Here is a 13,750-nt window from a genome sequence, read left to right on the forward strand (position 1 = left end):
AAGCATGTGATCCAATGGCGCCCCGCCCAACAGATGCTAAATGAAATCCATTCCTGTCTGCTGGACCTGTTGTCAGTTTTATGGCTCTGGGGTTATATAAACAGCGGGAGGAGAGTACAGGGAGTCAGGGCCAGGGGCCCACCAGGCCTGGGCTCCCCCTTCTTTCCCTCGGCCACCTCCCTGGGCTCAGGGCAGCCTCCAGGCTCTGCTCTGACACAGACAGCCTGAAAGAGGGAGAACCCAACCAGAGAGGGGGATGGGAACTTGGGTGTCTGGACAATTCAGCCACTGGGCTGGAGTGAACATTTAACTCCTGCTTGCTGAGGTGATGAAAGCCCAGACCCCATGCCAGGGTCCCTGATGCTCAAGCCCCCCAGGGCCCCCAGTATTCATTTCCAAGGGACCATCCTGGCCCCCCATCATGCCTGCAGTTTAGAAGCTAGAGACACAGATGAAAAAGCAGAGGATTGCCGAAAAACAATGATGCTCTCCAGGAGAGAAGGGACCAGCCCTCACTGGGGCTTATACCTGTGACCTCATAGAGAATCGCAGAGCAGGGTCATCAGCCCCATTTTACACGTGAAAACACTGAGGATTGATCCAGTGTCCCGGTAGCCAGGGCACAGCCGGCTCCATGGCCCTGGCTCTGCCTACCACCAGCTCCTGGGGCCCAGGCCACCTTCTCCAGGAGCCCTTCTCTGAAGCAGCCACAACTCTCACATGGACTTAACCCAGGCTGGGTCCCTGCATTTCTCTGGTGAGGACTGAGGTGGGGGAGAGGGAGGGGAAGGGGAAGGAGGTGGTAGAGGGGCTCACCCTTGGTAAAGCAGGCACCACCTCCGCCCCCCCGCCCCAGTGTGGGAGAAACAGGATCCTTCGCCTCACTACAGACGTGCCAGGTGGGGTCAGCATCCCCCTCTGTTAGAAGACCTAAGTCGCCAGCCTCCAGAGATGGGACCCTCGTCCAGCCCCCTTCCCCTCCTTCCCCTGATGGTGCCCATGGCTGTCACCTCCAGCGACCAAATGGAAAGTTGCTGCCACTTCAGTGATGGGTGCCCCAGAACAGGCTCAGAGTGGTTCATTAACATGCCCAGGTCACAAAGCCTTTGTGCTCCAGAAAGCTGCCATGGAACAGCGGTGTCCTGTCAGCTCTGCTGATTGAACTCATGTGTCGGTATCGAGAATGGAGTGGGTGTAGGTTCAGAAATAGCCACGGCCCTGCCCTTCCCTGCTTTACACTTCAGTCCCTAAACCTTTAGGTGGTGCAGGGCGAGGTGAGTGACTGTGTCAGCGGGAATTGCGGGTGGGAGGCCACTCAGAACCAGAGTGGGGTAGAGAGGGAGTCTGGGATGGGGGTGGGGCAGCCCAGGGGAAGCTATTGGAGCCCAAGTGAGGTGGGGGAGCATCAACTCGGGTGTTACAAGTATGGAAAGGGAGAATACCAAGATGAATGCTGTGGACCTGGACCCCCAGGGGTATTTGGCGATGTTGCTGTGAAAGTGTAGCTTTCAATATACTTAGATGGACGTTGGAAGAAATCTATATGTGAGTGTGGTACACACATGTGTCTTCTAATTCTGTCCATTGAGGGACCAGGAGCAGTGGCATCCCAATGGCTGAGCACACACCCAGGGCCCAGGTCTTGGTCTCTATGACTAGTCTCCCACTGGAAGGACCCAGGGCTCCTTGGAGAAATGATTGATTCTGGAAAAGTACAGGATGAGCTAGGAACATCTAATTGTGCAAGAAAGCAAGGAAGTGCTCAGAGAACGATGGGGACGCAGCACAGGACACAGGAGCCAGCTGAAGGGGCTCTCACCGTCCAAGTCTGGGAAATTTGAGCATCAGAATAACTAATGATAGTAATGGATGATAACCTATTGAATACAATAGGAAACTAGGAGTCCACAGTGACATCAATACATTAGTACATTGCAAGTTTGACAAGGAGCAGGACAGTTAGTTTCAACGTACCTCCCCACAAACCACTCATTATTTATAAAGGAGAAAGATGTAACTTTAACGTAACTATCTAATCAAGCGATCAGAGAGAACATCACCAGTAATGGGACAAATCAAAATCATTCGGCACCTGATAGGATTCAGTGGAAACACAGCAGTGCATCCATGATATTCCTGCCAAAGAAACGTAACTTGAATTTCATCATGGGTGTGGGTAGGCAGAATACTGGCTCCCCACAAAGATGTGCACTCCTTAATCCAGGGAACCTGTGAATATGTTACCTTACATGGCAAAAGGGACTTTGCAGCTGTGATTAAGGTTACAGACCTTGCGATGGGGAGATTATCCTGGATTATCCAGATGGACTCAATCTAATCACATGAATACTTAAAATTGGAAAACTTTTCCTGGATGGGTCAGAGATGTGAAGCGAGAGGGAGGTGACCCCCTCACCCTGTTGCCAGATTTGAGGTTGGAGGAAGGGGGCCATGAGCCAGGGAATGCGGCCTCTAGAAACTGGGAACGGGCCTCAGTTTTCGGTTGGCAAGAAAACGGGGGCCTTGGTCCTACCACCCAAAGGAACTGAATTCTGCCAGCTACCCAATGAGTAGGAAATGGAGTCTCCACGAGAGTTTCCAGAAAGGGGGCGACCTGCTCACATCTTGATTTCAGTCCGGTGAGATCCATTCTGGACTTCTGACCCCCAGAACGGTAAGAGCAGATTTGTGTTGGTTAAGCTGCTAAGTTTGTGGTGATTTGTTACGACAGCAATGAAAAACCAATATAATGAGGAGACATCAGACAAACTCCAATTGAGGGACACAGGGCTACTTACTAAGCACATTGAAAGAACGCAAAATTCGTAAGATCAACAGCTAATTAGAAAAATGGGCAAAAATGAATAAGCATTTCAAGAAGAAATGTGAATGGACAGTAAAAATATGAGTAGATGATTAACCTCATTTGTAATTAGGGAGAACAAATTAAAAACCACAGTGAGATTCCATTTTATTCACCAGATTGGCCAAACTGATGATACCATATGTATGTGACAATGGAACTCGCAGGGGCGAGTTCCTTGTGCACCAGGTCCTGAAAGACACGGCTCAGGATCCCAGGTCCACAGGAGGATTAGCGGGGTGCTGGGACAGGTGAGCGGCCGCCCGGCCCCGCCCCGCAGGCCCTACCCCGCAGACCCAGCCCCCACCTCTCATTGGTTTGCGCCCGCCAAGCCCCGCCCCCAGGCCTCGCCCTCCCTCCTTCCCCAGGCCCCGCCCCCTCAGGCTCCACCCAGGCCCGCCTCTCGTCTTGAGCGCCTTGCCCGAGCCCCGCCTCCTTGTCGTCACTTCCGGGCAGAGGAGCCCGCGGAAGGCGGAAGTGTGTGTGCCAGGGCGGCTGCGAAGCCGGGCTGAGGTGTTCCTGGCTGGCACCCCGCGGCTCCTCCAGGTCTGGGCGTGGGGACACGGGGGTGGCCAGCGAGAGCCAGCGGGGGACGAAGCCATGAGGCGGCCGCGGGGTCTGGCGGGGTCTGGAGGTTGACTACTCCCGCCGCCTTCCCGCGAGGCCGCCTCCTCCAGGCAGCCACCCGTCCCCCTCAGGGTCTCGCGCCCCACCGTCGTCCCGGCGCCTTGGACTGGGGCTCCCGGGCCCCCAGACCCCACGCTATGACTGCGGCCGCCGCCTCCAACTGGGGGCTGATCACGAACATAGTGAACAGCATAGTAGGTGTCAGTGTCCTCACCATGCCCTTCTGCTTCAAACAGGTGAGTCCAGTGGGCAGTGGTCACCGCCCTCGCCGCCCCGGGCTCACCCCCTCACGGGAACTAGGGCTGGGGGAGGCGGCCCCGCAGCTCGCCCGCCTCGGGGCTGCAAGAGAAACCGAAGGAATTTCCTCAGTGAAAAACTTAAGCACAATTAATAGCGTCAGACCGAAGTGCAAGTGTAGCAAAGCAAAATGGTCTTTCAAAAATGGAAAGTGACCACAGGATTCAGTGTTCTTTTTCTTTACTATTATTTTTTAAAACTCTGACCTGACTTCACTTGTATTCAGAAGCACACAAGTCAAACCCCCAGGCCTTGGAACTAGATTGGGGTGTTGGTTACAAGGTGATTACTAAATTCTCCAGAGTGTACGCTTAAGATCTCTGCGTTTCACTGTATGCCAATGTTACCTTGATTGAAAAAATCTGAAATGTTAAAAAATTGGTGTCATCCCAACATTAAATACTGCATGAAAGAAACTCACCATTTTTGAGGTGTGGATTCATTTGGCTTCTGTTTAATTCACAAATAGGCATTTGGTACATTAGAAAAGGGAGATTGATGGAATTAACAAATTGGGTAACTTCTTTCCTAAAAATGAACTTCTTAGCTTCCTGTGTGCCACGGTGGAGGTGCTGCTCCACCTGCCTCCTAGGGCAGGAGCTGTCCACTAGCTGGGTTGCTTAAGGGTTGGGGAGGAGGAGTGGGACACCAGAGAAGAACAGGTGGCCATCAAGGCTTCAAAGACCAGTCTTATGTGATGAAACCAAATAGGTGGAAAAAATGAAAATAAGATGGACATTTTGGAACTGAAAATGGGCACCAGTCGTTTAATTTTAGATTAACACTTTGCATTTTTCATGTTTAGTATATTTTGGATAAAAATAGCAAAAAGAAAGAAAATGCGTTTACGGTCCCCGTGTGAGTGGTTGATCTGACTTGGTTGGTGAGCATGTTGGCAGGAGGACAGAGACTGCAGGCCTATGTGGAAGGCCACGCTGGCGGTTTCTAGAAGCCCTGGGGCAACATCTGTGTCTCGGTATGTGAATCCCAGTGTGGGCCGGCCACCTCTGTTTCTGGAAGGACTACATGTCCCAGCGTGCATTGCGACTTGTCTGGCACAGAACTGCATCCTGGGATGTGTAGTTGGCTGGTCCTGCGTCTGTAAATGCAGTGCTGTCATCCTTGATGCCTGTCTGCCAAGTGCCACCATGGCAGGGTTCTGGTGATTCAGATTTGAGTATCTGCCGTGTGCTGGGCACGAGGCCCCTGCCAGAGCATTTAAACATGGGCCAGGCTGACTTGCCCGGGGAAGAGCTTAGAGGTGGGGTCTGCATGCAAGCCAAGACCTGGACGTGGTTTGCCCTGCCCCGAGGGCCTGGCTGAGTTAGGACACTCTCTCACTCATCACTCAGCATCTTCTCCGTGAGAAGCCGTCAGCCAGAACACAATGTGAGGCCAACGGGCAATTTGGAGATAATGTGTTTTGATCTGGCAGCCAGGTCATTTAAAAAAAGTTTTGGTTTGCGTTTTTTGTTTGTTTGGTTTTAGTAATTTGGGTACTTTTCCAAAAGAATTAACATTTTATTGAAGTGTAACATGCATACAGAAAAGTGGACACATTGTAGGTGTACTCTTGATGGATTTTCATAAAGTTAACAAACACATGTAGCCAGTTCCCAGATTAAGGAGCACAGCATTGCCAGCACCCTCCAGCCCTGCCTTCTTGCTGAGGGTGCCCCCTCCTACCCCCAGTGCCACAGGTCAGTGTTGCTAGATTTTAACTTTACGTGAATGGGTCATGTTGTAGTACATTTCGATGTCTGGCTAGCATTCCTCAATTTATCTGTGTTTTAACCTTTACTAGGCAGGCATGGTGTTTCCTATTTGGAGTGCTTAGGAACATGTGTACAGGCTTTGACCCCGTGGACGCGTTCTGTGGGGTGGTGACCTGCGTGCAGGAGAGCTGGGTCGTGGGCTGTGTGTGCGTTCCACTCTGCTAGATGCTAGTAGGACAGTTGGTTGTTTCTTCAGTTTTTGGATTACAGATAAACCTGCTGTAAACATTGGCATGCAGGTTTGTGCATGAACACATGTTTTCATTTCTTTTGGGTAAATACCTAGGAGTGCAATTGCTGGTCAGATGGTGAGTGTCTGTTTAACTTATAAGAAAGGCGTAAATGTCATTTTTAATCTCTTCCTTCCAGAATGTGTTTATCACTCGTAGCTGTTGATCCAAGTGGCTGGAAGGTGGTTTGCTGTAGGGTGTTTGCAGGGAACTGGGGAGACTGGCAACCCCTTGCTGTTCCTTGAGACTCTGGGAGGGGCTGGGAAGGAAACGGTGTCCCTGGTGCTCTTTTGGGGTAATGCACAGGCTTTATGTCTCTGGACAGAGCCTATGGCCACCACATCCAGGAAATTGTCCTTTTAGTGCTAGGAACCACCACCCATAGGCACAGGAATGAAACAGAGCTGGGGCCTCGTGTCTAGGGGGCGGGGGCCACGGGGAGGGCTATTGGTCGTCGCACATGCTGTTCAGTGTGAGAGGTAAAGATGCCGGGTAGTTTTATTTTGTTAACATCTCTTTTTCTCCCAACCCTACAGTGTGGCATCGTCCTGGGGGCCCTGCTCTTGGTCTTCTGTTCTTGGATGACGCACCAGTCGTGCATGTTCCTGGTGAAAGCCGCCAGCCTGAGCAAGCGGAGGACCTACGCCGGCCTGGGTGAGCGCATCGCCTCCCCAGGGGGCGCTGGACCTTTCTCAGTACCTTCTTAAGAAGTGCAGCATCTCAATCTGGGGGTTTGGGCCTTATTCTTTTTTTTTTGGCCGCACATGCGGCATGTGGGATCTTAGTTCCTCGACCAAGGATTGAACCCGTGACCCTTGCATTGGAAGCGAGGAGTCTTAAACACTGGACCGCCAGGGAAGTCCCTGGGCCTTATTCTTTTAATTACTTTTCTTCCACTTTATTCTTAAAGAGTCCTTTGAACAGCAGTTTCTTATTTTAAAATTTAATGCAATTATAAGAAAACTGTTGGGCTTCCCTGGTGGTTAAGAATCCTCCTACCAATGCAGGGGACACGGGTTCGAGCCCTGGTCCGGGAAGATCCCACATGCCACAGAGCAACTAAGCCCCTGCACCACAACTACTGAGCCTGCGCTCTAGAGCCCGCGAGCCACAACTACTGAGCCCGCGTGCCACAACTACTGAAGCCCGTGCGCCTAGAGCCCGTGCTCCGCAACAAGAGAAGCCATCACAATAAGAAGCCTGCATACCCCAACGAAGAGTATCCCCCGCTCACCGCAACTAGAGAAAGCCCACGCGCAGCAACAAAGACCCAACGCAGCCAAAAATAAATTAATTAATTAATTAATTTAAAAAAAAATTTTAAAACACCAAAAAACTGTTAACATCAACACACATTTTAAAATTGAGGTGATACTCATTCTCCTTTCTCCCCTTTACGCAAATCCACACAGAGAGCCCTCTCCCAGTTCAGGCAGCCTCAGCAGCCTCCGCTCCTGTGCCCAAGAGTCCCCAGAGCCTTCCTTCCGAGCTGCCTGACTGGGATCTTGCTGTACATCCCCACTTTGAACGCCATGGGCAGACTGTCCTTGGGCTCGGGTTCGTAGCTGGGAGCAAGTCACCATCTCCTCAGTGCCGTCCTCTGTCTCCTGTTGCTGTTGGTTGCAGTTTCGTTTCCTCTAGATCTTTCTTTCTTCCTTTGATTTCAGCCGAGGCAGAGAAGGCTGTGCTTTCCGCCTCCTTTCAGTTTGGACTATTTCCTGGGCAACTTGGCTCTGAGGGCAGGGTCCCTCACTCTCCATCCCCCCTCAGGGTGGTGTGTGCAGGCTGCATTCTCTCCACCGCCTTTTAACTTTCGGCTCTGCACTCCATTCTGGGCATATATGGTGTGGGTGTTGAAATACCGATGCACGTGGTCTCAGGAGCTGGTCCTGAGCACTTCTGGGGAAAATTCCTGTCCTCCGGCTGGAAGTCCCTGACCCTCTAGCTGGTGTGTGGCCAGGATGCTGGGTCCGCTCGTGGAGGGCCTGGTTGGGCCCTCAGCTCACAGCTCTCACGGCAGAGAGGAGGCAGCAAGAGGAAATGGTGTGCGGAGTTCCAGGAGCCAAACAAAATAAAAACATCTGCAGGCCCCACATGTGGGCTTTTGGCAGCGTGACCTCTGGTTTCCTTCCAGTCTGCCTACTTTGCATTGGCATGGAGGTACTTGCATTTGTTCTGACCTCAAAACTGAAGGGCTACTTCCTTCTCTCTCCGTTCTGATGAGAATGGTGATGTCAGACCTTTTTTTCTTTTAAGTTTTTTTTTTTTAAGTAATCAATTTATTTATTTATTTTTGGCCACATTGGGTCTTCTTTGTTGTGCGCAGGCTTTTCTCTAGTTGCAGCGAGCAGGGGCTACTCTTCGTTGCAGTGCGCGGGCTTCTCACTGCGGTGGCTTCTCTTGTTGCAGAGCACGGGCTCTAGGCGCGTGAGCTTCAGTAGTTGTGGCATGTGGGCTCAGTAGTTGTGGCTCACAGACTCTAGAGCGCAGGCTCAGTAGTTGTGGTGCAGGGGCTTAGTTGCTCCGTGGCATGTGGGATCTTCCCGGACCAGGGCTCGAACCCGTGTCCCCTGCATTGGCAGGCAGATTCTTAACCACTGTGCCACCAGGGAAGTCCCTGTCAGACTCTTTTATTGCTATTGGAGTCACTTGGGGAAGTGAAATTTATCAGCTAAATTTGCGCCCCGCCCTGCCCCCCACATGAGACCAAATTCTACTTGGGATGAAATGTGCTCCTGGGCAGGTTCCTTCCTCCGTCTGTGGGGCCATGGCCTTTAGGGTGACTCTTTCTCCCCACTGAGGGTTCCTGTAGCAGACATCCCACGAAGTGCCTGGCTGTGCCCTGAAAGAGGATGGGTGACCCTGGCCTGGGGAGGCCGTGGTTTTTGACAGCTGTCTGTCTGAGTATTCTTAGAAAGTCCCTGAGAAGGCAAACTGGTTTGGCTAGCTGTGAAAGATTGAAGAAAACTACCCATGGACACCCTTCTGCATGGCTGGCTGGGGCTCCTACCTTTAACTGCTTGTGGTGACTGCAGCCCAATTCTAACTGCTAGAAGCAAAAAGGATCTGAAACCACCAGTGGTCTCTGGTTATGTCTTCGGTACCAAACAAGATGGCTCAGTTGTGTGAACTCCCACAGTCCCCCAGGCCCAGCCTGCAGCATGAGCTGCCCTTCGTCCTGGCTCTGTCTTGGCACAGTCTCAGAAATGGAGAGGCCCCACCGCTTGGAAAGGAGCTCTAGACAGGAAGAGATGGGAATCTCTCGGACCCTGTGGACCAGCAACCCTCCCACGCTTCCTGAGCCATCTCCTGCTGCCTGCAGGCCTTTCTCTTGTCCTCTGCCTTCTCCTGGCCCAGAGCTTGCGCTGCAGCCGGAGAAGGTGGCCCAGGAGGAGAGTGCTCACTGCATCCTCGTGCCGCAGGCCCGGGGACATACGGCCTCTGTCAACAGAGCCCCCAACGCATGTTGTCTGCTGGGCCCATGGGCATCAGGCAGGTGGGGGTCAAGGAGATGGACAGACCTGGAGACAGTGCAGGCCATGGTGGGGAAATTCCTAGAAAGGCCGTCGCAACTTGAACAAATAACCTTTTTAAACTGTCCGCGCTCCGAGGAACGGGTGGGTGGTTTTCTGGTGTTTGAGTTTGTGATCTTTCTGTTTGGTTCGTCCCTGGAAATGACCATAGCTCTGCCCACTCCGCTCTGGCCAGTGCATAGGCATCGCTGGAGAATGAACTTTGCCAGTTTGGGGAAATACAGCACTGGTGGATTTTTTATTGGTGTTTTGTGTGTGTTTTTGTGGTGTCTTGTTTGTCGCTTATGGCCTGGTTCTGTTAATTTTATCCACTTCTTACCTGCTGCTCCCTTGCCCTGCATGGCCTACTTTTGAGTGGACTTTTCAAACCCCATTTTCAGAAGATATACAGCTATGTCAGATAGTCAACTGCCCCTAGAAGTCGTGGCCCCCTCGAGGCCACTCTGACCCGGGCCCTGCCCGAGGAGGGTGGCCGGGCCTCGCCGCCACCTCGGAGTGCTCAGTTGTGCGCAGCAGATGCTCTGGCACCATGTCTGTGGTCCTGTCATCCGCCTGCCCAGGTTTCTGTGGCCCTGGTCAGCCTGCTGCCCGCTCATGGGCTGGGTGGGGCCTGCAGAGGGCCTGTCCCTCCCTGCCTGTCTGCGGTTGCGTGACCTGTACCTGTGGATACTTGGCTTGGGAAATGAGGGTCGTAAAACCAACCTTTCTAGCACCCAGGATTCTCTGCACCCCCTACCCCTCATCTTTCCAGCAAATGCTCATCATCCCCTGGCGGCTGGCAGTGGGGAGTCAGCTGCCATCCAAGGCCTGGCTCTGGGGAGAGCTGCGTTGAGGTCATCACCCTCAGCTTGAACAGCACGGTTTGGTGCGTGCTTCCCCATTCTGCCTGGCGGGCAGGAGGCTTTGGACTGTGGGTGGTGAGTATGGGAGTGGGGCTGGGGTCCCACACTCAACGAGGCAGGTTAAGGGTCAGCTCTGTGTGCACAGCGGCCGTGGAGCCGTGGGCGAGACCATGGCCCCAGGAGGACGAGCTGAGCCAGTATCTCCGGGGAGACTGGAGAGTCCCTCCTGACACCAGTCCTGGCTCCGCACCTGGTGGGAGTGCCGGCTCCTGGCCCCCGTGAGGCCTGGCCCGTGAGCTGCAGCGAGCCTGTCACAGATGGAGAGGGAAGGCCCGACCCAGGAGCGTGGGGAAGGGACGTGCCTTCTCAGAGACCACCCTGCCCACTCCTCCTAGCCTCTCGGGGCAGGTCTGGTGCTGTGGTTCCAGCCCAGAGGGGCAGGAGGGCAGTCCCCGGCTTGCCAGGCAAGAGGCTGAGGGCCGGGGCGCTGCCAGGTGTTTGTATCTGTGACTCGGGATTAGAGGTTACTGAGGGATGGACATTTGAAGTGGTGGGTGGGGTGTGTGGGGGGCTGGCCCAGGTGAGGAAAGGGTGAGAACGGGGCTGGAACCACAGGCTGTCTCAGCACAGGTAGCAACTTGGGGGCAGCCCTGTGAGGGTGTCGTTCTAGGAACCAGTCGAGTCTTTCTGGGTGAAGAGGTGCCACCTCCCGACTTGACCTCTGGCTTCCTAGAGCAACTTTAGCTTCCTCTGTCCAGAATGCAGGTGTGTTCTAGAACTTTCTCTGGCAGGGTGGGCTGAGCATTTGGAATACGCTGAGATGCTCAACTTCTTTTTGGAGAAGGAAAAGGAATGGGATGGCTGGGCCCCAGGCACCTTCACGTTTGGGGAACCGGGCTCTGTGTCTTAGATGACCCTGAGGTGCGAGTGTCTGTGCAGTAGTCAGACAAGCCGGGAGGCTGGAGTGACCTCCCCAGCAGAGTGACCCCCTTTGCTTCTCAAGGCCACCTGCCCTGTGGCTGTGTAGCCCAGGTCAGGTGCCACGCTCACTTGCTTTTGGCAGTGTCATGCCTTTTCCTAAGTAATTTGAAAGTAACAAGGGTCTTTGGACTCATTCATATCAATCGGCCTTCATGTTCCCTACTTTCCCAGTCTCCTGGGCAGCCCTGGCGCTGTGTGAGGGAGGGACAGGGGCAGGAAGCTGGGGCTGTGCTGTCACACGCACCCCCTTCTGCTTGCTCCTGGGAGACCAGAGCTTCTCTCTGCCCTCGTCCTGCTGGACTGTGGGGATGGGACGCAGGGGTTCCCGGCCACTGTTAGGTCCTGGGAGGGACCTGCTGAGTCAGCTCTTAATCTCGCCTCTGCTAGAAGCAGCTCCACTGTCAGGAAGGAAGGGCAGAGGGGCTCCTCTCCACTGTAGGACACACCCTTCACCAGCAGGGCAAGTGGGGGCAGGCCCGAATGCACTTGTCCCCTCCTGTCCCAAAGTACCACGTTTGAGATTTTCTTCTGAAATCACAGAGGGGACATAGCGGCCCTTAGCCAGGTCCCTTTGGTGTGGCTGTGAAAACCAGATGTGCTGGGGCTGGGCTGACAGCCCTCCTGGGCACCCCCCACCCCCATGCAGCTTCTGCCCCAGGCAGGCCTCTTTCAGCCTCCTTCACAGTTGCCCGGCTTGCCCAGAGAGAAACTGTTACTTCGCTGGGATGGTTTTTCTTGTCTTTTTTCTTTCCTTTTCTTTTCTCTCTTTTTTTTGTGTGTGTGTGAGAAAACCAACCCACACTGGCTTTGTTCTTATTTTCTGTGATTTTTGTTTGTTGAAGGTAGATCTGAAAAAAAGCATGGGACCAAGATTTTAAAATATCCCCTTTACACCCATGGAACTCCAGACCTGCAGGTTTTTGTCAAATTGCCTTTCACAGCTTTTATTGGTAACATTTTTACTGATGTGCTTCTCCCACTGTTGGACTGAGCTGTTCATTCTCTCCCCCACCCTCCGCCCACTAGCGTTGCACGCCTACGGAAAAGCAGGGAAGATGCTGGTGGAGACCAGGTAGGTGGTGCTGTTCTGTTGGGGTAATTCTCTCTGTTCTTCACTTGTGGCCAAAGAGAAACTGGAGGATCGTTACACAATGAGCCGTATGTTTTAGATGCGGATTGGTTCATAGCTTGAAATATTTCTCTGAAGTGTTACTTACTAAATAGCTGAAAGTTCAATTTATCGTACCCTTAAAATGATTAGTGTCAAAGCTGAAAGCCTTATTTAAGTCTTACTAAGAAAAATATAAAAATGGAAAACCCAGGGAACATAGCGAGGGGGCGCTCCCTCGGCTGCACTTCATCTCTTGGTTCTGTTCCTGAAGCTTGTACGCACCCCCCACCCCGCCCCCTGCCCCGGACACTGTTGCATAAAGGTGGCATTAAACTCATATTCTCCCTTTGGAGTAAAATTTTATGAGATGAAAAAATGGCTGGGAAATTGCACTTTTAGGCTTCTAAATTAGGGAATTGCAAACTGAAAAGGATAACCCTTTCTGAAGCAATCAATTGTTCTTTTAACTTGTCTAACATCACAGTGCATTTTTGTAGCACCTGAAAGAACTTTTAGAACCTCCTGTGGAGAGAAAAATGTAATACCACATAAAGAAGAGTTCAGTGTTACTCAATACTCATTCTGAGTAAAATAGCAAACTCCACAGCCAAACCCTGTAAACCGTTGAATGTTGATACCACGTCTCCCACTCAGCCCCTCCCTTGGGTTCTTGCGTGTCAGCGGCCACCCAGCAGGGATGGGGCACGTCTGGGGCTCCCCGGGACCCTGGTGCTCAGCTCTCAAGCCCGCGCCTGCCTTCCTTGCAGCATGATTGGGCTGATGCTGGGAACCTGCATCGCCTTCTACGTTGTGATTGGCGACTTGGGGTCCAACTTCTTTGCTCGGCTGTTTGGGTTTCAGGTAAGGACATCTGCAGGTGCGTTGGAAGGCTTGTGGCTGCTTGCGTGGCAGCCCAGGGACACCGTTTAAGTTCACATCTCAGACGGGGAGCGGGAGGGGGGCCGAGACTAGCATGCTGTGTGGTGAAGCTCCCTGGGCCCTGGGTCAGTGCCGGGGCTCTGGGTGGGAAACCCAGGGATTCACTGGGGCAACGCCTGGCGCTCCCTCCAGGTCACCGGCACCTTCCGCATGCTCCTGCTCTTCGCGGTGTCCCTGTGCATCGTGCTCCCACTCAGCCTGCAGAGGAACATGATGGCCTCCATCCAGTCCTTCAGCGCCATGGCCCTCATCTTCTACACCGTGTTCATGTTCGTGGTGAGTGTTGGGCCGCCAGCTGCCTTCCAAGGATGACAGGAAGGTGATGCAGAATCGTCCACAGGGGCACGGTGGATAGACAGGGCCAGCAGGGGAGGGGAGGCCTCCAGGGCAGGGAGTGAAAGTGTGATGCTCCTCAGTTCACGAAAGACCTTTTATATGGGGTTTGTGGCCAGGGGTCACGAGGCCAGCCTTTTGTCACAAGGGGGTGAGCAGTTGTTTTCCAGTGAGTATTTATCACAGGCTGGGGGTGGGATGCAGCGTGGAGTTAACACT

General features: G+C 53.1%; 1 protein-coding gene across 4 annotated transcripts in view; it reads left to right on the forward strand.

Annotated features, from left to right (window-relative positions):
* Positions 1 to 3,323: 3,323 nt before the first annotated feature.
* Positions 3,324 to 13,750, forward strand: part of SLC38A10 (solute carrier family 38 member 10) — a 42,532-nt gene continuing 32,105 nt past the window's right edge. For 3 of the 4 annotated variants that reach the window (XM_061177115.1, XM_061177117.1, XM_061177116.1), the window contains exons 1-5: positions 3,324 to 3,726; positions 6,329 to 6,446; positions 12,175 to 12,220; positions 13,027 to 13,120; positions 13,331 to 13,474. In XM_061177115.1, the coding sequence (XP_061033098.1) occupies positions 3,628 to 3,726; positions 6,329 to 6,446; positions 12,175 to 12,220; positions 13,027 to 13,120; positions 13,331 to 13,474 (501 nt within the window). In that variant the 5' untranslated portion in view covers positions 3,324 to 3,627. Of the gene's footprint in view, positions 3,727 to 6,328; positions 6,447 to 10,778; positions 10,933 to 11,994; positions 12,065 to 12,174; positions 12,221 to 13,026; positions 13,121 to 13,330; positions 13,475 to 13,750 lie in introns of those variants that run through there. The other variant, XM_061177118.1, reaches the window with a different exon arrangement.

This window comes from Eubalaena glacialis, chromosome 19 (genome assembly GCF_028564815.1).
Source record: "Eubalaena glacialis isolate mEubGla1 chromosome 19, mEubGla1.1.hap2.+ XY, whole genome shotgun sequence".
NCBI classification, from domain to species: Eukaryota; Metazoa; Chordata; class Mammalia; order Artiodactyla; family Balaenidae; genus Eubalaena; species Eubalaena glacialis.